This window comes from Etheostoma cragini, chromosome 10, assembly GCF_013103735.1.
Source record: "Etheostoma cragini isolate CJK2018 chromosome 10, CSU_Ecrag_1.0, whole genome shotgun sequence".
Taxonomy (NCBI): Eukaryota; Metazoa; Chordata; class Actinopteri; order Perciformes; family Percidae; genus Etheostoma; species Etheostoma cragini.
Genome location: NC_048416.1, coordinates 13,934,453 through 13,944,854, shown reverse-complemented (window position 1 = coordinate 13,944,854; position 10,402 = coordinate 13,934,453). Strand labels below are relative to the sequence as shown.

Genomic DNA, 10,402 nt, shown 5'->3' with positions numbered 1-10,402 from the left:
TGGCTGCTTAGAAATTAAGTGTTAACGAGCAGTTGGACAGGTGTACCTAATAAAGTGGCCGGTGAGTGTATACTGTACATAGGTTTACATGTCACGTCTAGAATAAAAGACAATTTGGAAACAAGACAGTTGTGGGTGTTCTTTCATCATCATCTGTCATTTTAATGTTTGACCAGATCAGTTTTATCCAACACTTTTTTTTTTTTTTTTTTATACCTTTATTTAACCAGGAAGTCCCTTGAGATTGAAATCTTTTTCAAGGGAGACCTGGCCAAGACAGCACACCAGTTACAATATAAACAGAAATACAGCATAGACAAAATTACACAATATATGAATATGCATGCACCTCCAAATGATTCCATAACAGCCTGGCTCGCTGCAGATTGGAAATACCCATCTGCATCCTTTTAATGCAGTTGTTCCCAACCTAGGGGTCACAAAATGAATGTGATGGGTCACAAGAAGATTAACCGGATAGGAAAGGATGAAACATGTTTGTTTTTTTCTCTAAAATACAGACTTTTCTCAATCAGAAAAAAAATAAACTTAAGAGGAAACAAGCCAATAAGGCGTTTTGCCTGAGACCCATATGCTGTTAAATACATGAGTTACCCAATCCCTTGATACCAAAATGATTCATAATTCAAATGGAAACTCCCTTATTTTGGCGTGCCGTCCAATAGCGCCTGCAACTTTTCCTCTCGGTTCACTGTTGATATTTTAAAACTCAACAAATTCCGTTGAGTATTAAAACATTAACACTGAGCTGTTAAAGGTTTGGGATTTAGCAGTTATCATAAATAAAACTGAGACGATATCTGTAAGGAACATAGTGGTAATAATGATCAGATAGAATGGCCAGTGTTCCCCATAGAAACCAGGAATAAAAGCAGTAGATTCCCATCCTGGCTTTTATTTATTTGATTTATATAAACGGGGTCCTCACAGCTTACCTCATCACTGCAAGGGATGAAAGGAGGAGGGGGTGGGCCCAGGAGGAGGAGATGGCAGCATCCTGGCCCTCCGCCTAGATTTACACTGGAGAACAGTCTCCTCCTGGCAGGTTTCTATGGCAACTGCCCCCCCCCCCCCACACACACACACACACACTACTAAAGCATACAGCCACAGAAGGAGCGAATGTGGGAGAAGACAAGGGAGAGAGTGAGAAAGAGTGGAGGACGCCATTTTTAGAACTGATGTTTTCATTCCCCTGTCCTCTTGTTTGTCTTGTTTCTAATGAGTCCAATCATTCACCATTATGTGTGTTTACACGGCTGCATGCCTCTGGTCTGTTAATGCCTTGTAACATACCGTTACCATGCAGTGCTTGTCTCTGATTTTATAACATTTGAAATACCAATAAGTTTGATTATTGATAAACTAATTCCACTAAAAATCTATTTGAGTTGGTACTGTTTCCTAAGCTAGTTTGCCTTCCAAGTGACTAGTTTATAGCATTTCTTTTAGTTGAGACGACGGCCTACATTTTCCTTTGTCTCCGGGACATTGACCACGCATACTGATGTGATCTGACAGGACTGAAACATATGTTGCATTTCTGCATTGGCATGTCCGTATAACCCCACGTTTCTCAGCACATGTACACTTGATGCTCTTGGATTTCGTGTGCTATTTCTGTGATTGTTCTCGTCCCTAATCTGTGTGTTTGTGTGTGCGCAGGTGAAGTGGATGATGTACTGGATAGTGTTTGCGTTATTCTCTACAGCAGAGACAGCCACAGACTTGCTCCTATCATGGTGAGTCAGGAGCTGCTCATGATCGCAACCCGTGTCTAATTAGCTTGGAAATGATAAAAGGCTTATATAATATCAATAGGCACATTTATGTTTGTATCTAATGCTAAGTGTTTGGGGTATTTTTAGAAAAATGACTTGTTAAAGTATGTTGTTTTCACTTAAAAAACTATTTTTGTAAATGAGATCAGCATCTTACCTTTTCTTTTTCATCTACAAGCTTTGTTTTTATTTTTTATGCTGATAATCTTGTTTCATTACCCAGGTTTCCATTTTACTTTGAGCTGAAGATTGCCTTTGTGATCTGGCTCCTGTCCCCGTACACTAAGGGCTCCAGTGTCCTCTACCGCAAGTTTGTCCACCCAACGTTGTCCAACAAAGAAAAGGTAAGAACATGACCTTTTTAAATCTTTAAGTTTATCCCACAAATATAAACTGCTTTGCAAGTCCACATTGACAGGTTCAGATTTGCATCTTTGTACCGATTGCTTACATTGTTGTTCTGTTCTATAGGAGATAGATGAGTACATCGCGCAAGCCAAAGACAGGAGTTATGAGACCATGATGAAGTTTGGGAAAAGGGGCCTCAACCTGGCGGCTAACGCTGCTGTCACCGCAGCCGCCAAGGTGAGCTCCACGCTTTAATGACTTAGACAAATTACATGATGCATATTTTCATTGACGTTTGACATCTGTAATATCTTCACTGTAGATTGTGTTTTAAATACAGATCTGTGCAGATTGTGCCTGAATCCATTTGAGATGCAAGGCATACAAGGCATCTTTGACCAAACCGTAGGAAGTGCTACAGTTTGGTCAAAGATGCCTTGTATAAATTCCATCGAACATACTCAAGTGGTCAGATCCTCAATATGTTTGGGGTGAATTCACAGCTGTATTTACATCTGTCTGCTTAAAATGTTGTGCGTGTGCGTGTGCGTGCGTGCGCGTGCGTGTGTGTGTGTTAAGGTCAACTGCCTTGAGGTGAGACCTGGAGTTGCAACAAAATGTTCTAGATTTGATGTTGACACTGAAGCCGAAATGCTATGTCTGATCTAGAATACGGACTGAGGGCGTTTTCACACCTGTTGTTCGTTTGCTTTGGTCCAAATCCATTGGTGAGTTTGTAAACTTGGAGAGATTTTCCCTCGGTCGGTTTGGTTTCACACCTGGAAAAATCCAAGCGTACTAAAATGCACCATGTCAAATCACGCAAGAACATCCACGCCTTTTATTGGTCGGATGTTTTGGGGGCGAGAGCAAGAAAGTAAATACAGAAACAAGATCCTGTGTTCTGGACCAGTGTCTACGTGGTCAAACCAGCTTATTTCATCAAAAATGATCAGACATTGTTTGAGACGCTACTACGTCTGCTCTGGTCACCGACACTTCGCTCTGCTCTGCCGGCGTCTGTCTCCAATTTTAGCTGCAGCTGGTTTGACCACAGAGATACGAATGACGGCGAGCTTGACCGTAGTTTATGCTGCATCGCAGACTACTAAACACACCTGACTACAGGACACATTAGCTCAGACTGGCAGAGTATGTATGTATAGTTGGTGCGGTTTGAGTACAGATCACGTTCTCCCCACAAACAAACCGCTCCAGAGTTTGAAGTGTACCGAGACCTCTTCAAGCAGGTCTCGGTGCGCTTGTTTGGTCCGCTTTTGGTGCGCACCTGACTGTGATTGCCGCGTTCTCACCTGCCCAAAGGAACCACACCGGCGGAGCGAACAAACTCTGGTTCGATTCAGCCGTACTAAAGGCTGTTGGTGTTAAAACACCCTGGCAACACAAATAATTTCAATGCAGTTGATAATTCTTTATTGATGAGACTGGGCCAGCAACTAAAAATATTCTCATTATTCATTCTCTTTTTCTTCCTTTTTTTTGCATTAATAACCATTTTGTCCAAAAGATGTAAACAAAATGCCCATCTGTATTTCCCAGAACCCAAGTTAACGTCTTCAAATATATATTATGTCTTGCAGACTAACCGCCCGAAACACACATCTATTCAATATACAATGATGTAAAACTGAGAAAACCAGCAAATCCTCACATAATAGCTGTCATTTAATTCAGCTAATCAGTTAATCGAGTGATTACTGCAGCTCTTGATGATACGGGCGGAGAGGTTTCATTTCCATTCTAGTGGTGGAAATAATTAAGACATTTATATTCAGAACCCAGGCTGCCCAATATACATAATCACCGTACAATTCTGTCTTATTTTGTCAGCTCTACGTAGATCAACTTAATCAGTCGGTGTTTCACCACAGACAAATTTATTTTTGAATGACCAATTCCTCCAAGACGTGAGAGGATTCACAGTTTGGGGATATACAGCAAGTGCTTATGCTGTCCCATATCTGACGTGTCTGTCTGGTTTTGCTGTGGTGCCCAGGGGCAGGGCGTGCTGTCGGACAAGCTGCGGAGTTTCAGCATGCAGGACCTGACTCTCATCAACGCTGAGGACGAGCTGGATCTGCACACCTCAGACGCCCGCATGAGGCGGGAGCCCAAGGACGATTTGAGCTCAGGGTCCAGCACGCTGCCCCGGGCCAAGAGCACCGCTGCACGGCAGAGTAAGGCCCCACCACACGCACAACTCTCACTGACTCATACACATCTCCATAACACACCCTGTGCGTCCAGTTTGGTGATTGATTGGGCCGTAGTGTCACTCAAAAGACTTTGTTTAACTTTTATCAGAGCAGGACTGAGGCTTGTTGGGCCAAGTGGAGTCGTGTGATTTAAAGCACTGCAGGATGGCAGGGAAGAGGAAGAGAAGCAAAGAAGACAGGCTGTGTGTGTGTTGTGGGGGGGGGGAAGCATGTGACTCCTGTGGGAGGAGAAGCTTGGAAGGAGCCCTCTTTGTGTCTCAGCACACTGCTGGCCGGCCGGCTGGCTATGTGGGCCTGACGAGCTGTGAACTGAATACAGAGGCAGAGAAACAATGAACGAACAGGGCAAAGTGGCCCGTTTTATTTTCTACTTACAAAGAAACCCAGTCTGAGAGAAAGATGGAAGCAACACACTGAAGTGAAAGAATCAAACCGCTAAAGTTGAAAATAAAAACTTAAGGGTAATTTGTGCATGTGTGTTAATTTTTGGTAACCTTTATGAACAATACAGTATAGTGACGAGAATCCAAGCGCAAAGATCCTCTTAATAACTATTTCCCAACTGATTATTTTAAAGTAACAATTTAACATTCTCACTAAGCCCCCATACTATTAACAAGCACACAGAAAAAGAGTAAAAACTAAACTTTCTAAACGGAACAAACTTGATGAATGCTAAAATTTCCTTTGTCTACTCTACATACGTTTACAACACATAATAAATGAATTGGTTTTGAAATAGATTCACTGTCTAATGTTGCGTTAATAGTTACCAACAAAGAAAATGGACATAGACAAGAACAAACTGTCTTCCTTAGAAACTTCCTTTTAAAAATTCTCTTAAATCAGATGATGTATTGTCAGAGGGCATGCTGAGATGGACATTTATTTGCCTTTTCTCTTTCGGAGTATGCGCTAGTGCTTAAACAAGTAGTTATTTACTCAATCAGTTGATTCACTCAAAAGGAATCACCATTATGGATTTTAACTGCTTTTATGTCCTAAACTGAAAATATTTTTGGATGAGAAAAGCAAGCAGTCAAAAAACAACAGATCAATTGATAAGAAAAGAATAGGCAGCTGCACTACTCTTGAAGGTGAATCAACATATTTAGTACGGCTCACCAAAACCTTTATTTATTTATTTATGTATTTTTTGCAAGAAAGTAAACTTAGAAGTAATCTTTTTCTTAGTTTTTGTGCATTGTTACATTTTTTGGCACATTACTGCCACATGTACTGTAGATTAGGGGAATATAGTGAAACTATTGTGTTTCTTGTCACCCGCGTCCTCATGCACGTGCATGAGACAAAAAAAGAAGCAGGACACACAAAATAATCAAAGGTTTACATTGTAAGCATGCAGACAAAGTAGTGACACAAAAAATAGCGCTGCAAGAAGTCACAACTTCACTTTGCCGATCAAATGTTTTAGGTCCCGCTGTAGACCAGGTGGTCCACATCTTTTTGACTTGTGTCCTCTAAACGCAGCATTGTCTAGTTGTGTCTTGCTATTGAGGGTTCGTTGTTTGTATTTTTAGGCCTTAAGGAAAGAAAACTCAGTATTTTACAAGAACATTATTATAGGAAAGTCGGGACAATTTTCCACCACTTAAACATCTCATGATCCTGGGATTAATCTTGCAACACATGACAACATAACCAAAGTTTTGGAACCACTGCTGTGCATGGTTAAAATGTTTATAGTTTAGGAATTTCTAATCCCAGTGAAAAGTGACATTATTGTTTTTTGTTTTTCCAAATGCTGCAGCCCCAGAGTCCCTTTGGGGTGTTTATAGCAGCAGGCGGCGACCAAAGCGCTCTCTGCTGCAAATGTAGCATCGATGGGAGTGGTCTGGAATGGATGCACCGCTGATGACCCTGTCTGAATTTTTATTAATCCAGGGTTTCTTTCCAGATACTAATGGTGTTTCCTATCTAGTGTGACCAACATCCAACTTTAAAACTGGTGGAAACAGTAACTGTATTTTGAAATGTGGCCACTCAGTGTTGTGAGAGGCTGTGACTGCAGTGTTGTACAGGTCTGCAAATTTGCTTTAATTTTGTAAAAGTAGCATTTTAATATTTATATAATGAAATCCTTCTGGTTCTAAGGGAAGGAAATGCATAAGTCTGACTGGCTAATAATACTGCTGAGTAACCCTAACCCTGAGGTAATTTGGCCCTATTGATTCAAGCGCTCTCAGCTGTCTAGTGAACCATGTGGGGATTATTTTTTAACCTGCTTTTTAGTCTGAATAGAGCTACTCTCTTATTGAGTGATTCACAATTCTTGTCCAATCCTGCAGCCCGCTCTCTGGCGGCCATGTCCCTTGCTGACGACACGTCATCTCAACACAGCTCTGACCAATCAGATACAAGGACTGAACACTCTGATGAAGATCTAGGAGACAAAGCCCCCAAACGCACTACTAGCGTCAAGGCAACCAAGAAACCTGCTGCTGCTGCTGCTGCTGCTGCTAAGACAGAGGTAGGGCCTATGAACACACACACACACGCAGATTGTCTTTTTCTTTGTGTTCTCTTTTTAACTTAAGCTGTGTTTTAAATGTGCTCTAGCATTAAACTTTACTTTCTTACTGTTTTGAGGATTTCTAACCAGCTCAGGCAAATTTGCATGTTGTGGGGACTTTCTGACCTCTCCAGAGATGCACTTTAGAACTCAATAATCTACACAAAACACAGAGATGGTTAACGTGATATATTGCATATGTTTTATGTAATTAACCACAGGGAAGTTACAGAGGAATAAGTAACAAGTCTCACTGGATCAGTTTTTCCCCAGAGCTCACACAAAGAACCAATGAAAAGATTTCTTTGCAATACTGTATTTTACCATTAAGCAGAATTACCATGCTCAATAACCAATGAAAGCTTTTGCTTCTCCATACAGTTGACATACAGTCCTTTTTTTTTTAAATGACCTTAAGAAGTGACCCCAGGAACATGCCCATGTTTATTCATTGGGAAACAAACCAAACAACAGGGTTCCCCCTAACTGCATCTCAGTATCACAACTCAGAACACAATGTACATAGTAAATAGAAAACTCGAGGAACCATAGTTCCTTATCATGCATGTCTGAGTTCAACTTTGGCCGAGCAAATTTGCTCGGTCAGCTAATAGAAACACTGCAGCACTTTTAGAACATCATTACACTACTAGAATACAAACTGTGGCATCACTCTTTCTCCTTCTGTTGTTTAATCAATTGTGTTAATTACGCCCTCTCTGCAAGACTCAAACCAAGACGGTGAAGAAGCCGACCAAGAAAAAGGTCACAACTAACAACGCAGAGACGCCACCATGAGGCCTGCTGTCGACCTCCACTGGCCCAAACTCTCTCGACCCACAGCCTGCGAGCCCTTCATCCTCTGTCTAGTCTCCACACATACACTGTGTATATTAAGCACCGAATTGTGTCACTCCTGCTGGTTTTTAGAGAAAAATGCAGGTTTTGGTTTTTAGCAGTATGCGGGCACCCTTAGGTAGGGAACAGTTCTTTGTCACAGGCTGTTGTTGCATATTTTTCCTCACTCTTTACTTACTGTGAGTTAATCACAGGTTAACAGTTGGGTTCTTATTTTTTTTTTTTGTCTGTTAATGGTCAGTAAAACATCCATAAATGCTCCCTTTTTTGTCCTTTAACCCCTAGACATATAGGTCCCTATAGTAGGTGAGAATGTAACCTGGCCATGTTGCAGTTTTCACGTCCAATTGACGCCATTGTGACATCCTCAATTTAGGCTGTTTTTTGGTTAAAGTATTGCCAGTAAAATATCCCATTCTTTACTCCTAGTTCTCTATATAAGGATATGTGTCCTCTGAACTACTCCTGCATGGTTCTAGTTGAAAGTGAAAATCACACCCTCTCTGTGTGTGCAGGCTACAATTCTGGGTCCTCATCTGGACCTGACCCCGATGATAGAAGTCCAGAGAGAGACAGTTGGCTTGAAGTTTATTATTTTTTTCTTTTTACTGAGGAATAAGAAGGTAGTTCATATCAGCTTTATAGCATTGGTTAATAGTTGTAGACATCCATATTACTGTTTCAGACCTAACAGCTCAGCTCATAATACGACCACCATGTATCTTAGACCTCACAGCTTTAGGGAGGGTTTAGCTTCTCCGCATTAGATCTGTATAGTGAGTCTGGCTCTGCCAAGTTCAGGTCTCACTTTCATCGACTTCCTTCCTCTCGGCTTATGGGACTTTTACTTTGTGTGCGGGACTGGTGTTAGGAGTGGTTTGCTTAGTGTTGGCTGAGTTATTTTTCACTTAGACTTCAATCTCCTTTTATCACGCTTCTGTTTTATCCACTTCTTTTGGTCATATGTCATTAGTAATAGGTACGATCTGTTGTGCAAAGCCAGGCCTCTTAAGATAATGCTGCAACTCCATAAAACATAAATACAGTAGCCATTAAAGAGTTTCTGGTGTTTGTGAAGCAACATATCTGCTTTCACCACAGTAGGGATGGCTGTATATTGTTTGTGTTTAACATTAAAAAAGTCATGGAGGAGCTCTGCACTTTCTAACTCCTTTTAACCAGCTGTGTGGTGACACTCAGCGTTTTTGTAATGTTTATCTCTGAAGCCAGGATAAAGCATAGCTATATGGAAAAAATTAAACCAAGAACAGGAGACTGTGAGGAAGTATTTCAGCATTCCCGTTCTGTTTTTAGATGTGGAGGAAGTGTCAATCCAGACTCTGTGTGTTTCTAAACACACTGGACTTTAGTTCTGGGATGGAGTTCAGGTTGCCGGCCACTGGTTTGGGCGTGGTTTCTTCCTAGTGCTCTAATGACAGATTTAAAAGCATGAAACTATGTCAGCCCTTTATTACTGTTGTCTGCAGTGTGACACTAGTTTGAACCAGTAGGTGGAGATAAACCCCACCTCAACTGTTAACAGTTATTATACAATATTTAAACAGAATGTAAATAGTAACCTTGACTGAACATACAGTATGAGTTTGCTTGCCTTATACATTCTGTGGGCTTGACTCCATTGCTATTTTTACTCATTTTTGTGCTCTTTTAAATTATTAGTCCTGACAAATGTTCTGAAATTGGAAAAAGCTCAGACTCCACCAGTGTGGAATTCTGGTGTTAGAAGTGTTTTTTGTATGTTTATTATACTTTATTTTTTCTTTCCTTTTTTTTTATAATTCATTTTAACTTTTGTTTATCACAAAGTATGTTATCTTCTGACTGAGTATATTTGTTGTACATTCACATCCTGCTGTGTACTCTACTCAGACTGGTGGAAAAAATACTTTAGCACCAAAAGTTGAAAACTGACTTTTCTGTTTTAAAATTTGAGAAGACAGCACATAATGGAGAAATTTTCTGTTTTACATCCCTGCTATTTTATCTTGTGTTTATGCCATTTTCGATATTTATTGTTTGTTAAAATCTGTATTGTGTACAGGGATGTTTATTTGTTTGTGCCAATTCTCTAAGCTCCATGTCAAAAAGGGTTACAATGTGTGTACTGGGACAACAGTATCTGAAAAGGTCATATATCAGTAATAAAACTACCAATAAAGTGTTTATTAGTGTTTGTCTTTTTTACAGTTGAAACAAATCCCTTTCTAGGAAGGAGGAACATTGTGCTTGACAATTATTTTGTATATACAGTAGGTCAGACCAAATTTCATGATTTAGGATGCCATATATAAAAAGTAATAATCTAGTGCAGGGGTCTTCAACGTTTTCCAGGCCAAGGACCCCCAAACTGATGGCGAGATGGAGCAGGGACCCCTAATTATATATATTGTATAAAATTGTGTTATATCAAACTGAAGTAAGTAATGTCTATTACATATGGAGTAATGTAACAAAAGTAATTTGGCCCTGGGATTATTAAAGTATTTCTGATTCTGATTCTGATGTGTGTCGCTGAATGTGTGCATTGATGACTGAAAGACATCTTCTGCCTCCATTTATCTGTTTACTACAGTGTGTTGAATTCATGTTAATGTGTATTTAAA

At 40.3% G+C, this 10,402-nt stretch overlaps 1 protein-coding gene across 1 annotated transcript in view; it reads left to right on the top strand.

Moving 5' to 3' along the window:
* The window catches only part of reep2 (receptor accessory protein 2), a 13,923-nt gene extending 3,953 nt beyond the window's left edge, over window positions 1–9,970 (top strand). The window contains exons 3-8 of the mRNA XM_034882782.1: window positions 1,687–1,763; window positions 2,026–2,146; window positions 2,274–2,387; window positions 4,168–4,348; window positions 6,697–6,878; window positions 7,647–9,970. Of these exons, the coding sequence (XP_034738673.1) occupies window positions 1,687–1,763; window positions 2,026–2,146; window positions 2,274–2,387; window positions 4,168–4,348; window positions 6,697–6,878; window positions 7,647–7,718 (747 nt within the window). The 3' untranslated portion in view covers window positions 7,719–9,970. The remainder of the gene's footprint in view (window positions 1–1,686; window positions 1,764–2,025; window positions 2,147–2,273; window positions 2,388–4,167; window positions 4,349–6,696; window positions 6,879–7,646) is intronic.
* The last annotated feature ends 432 nt before the right edge of the window (window positions 9,971–10,402 follow it).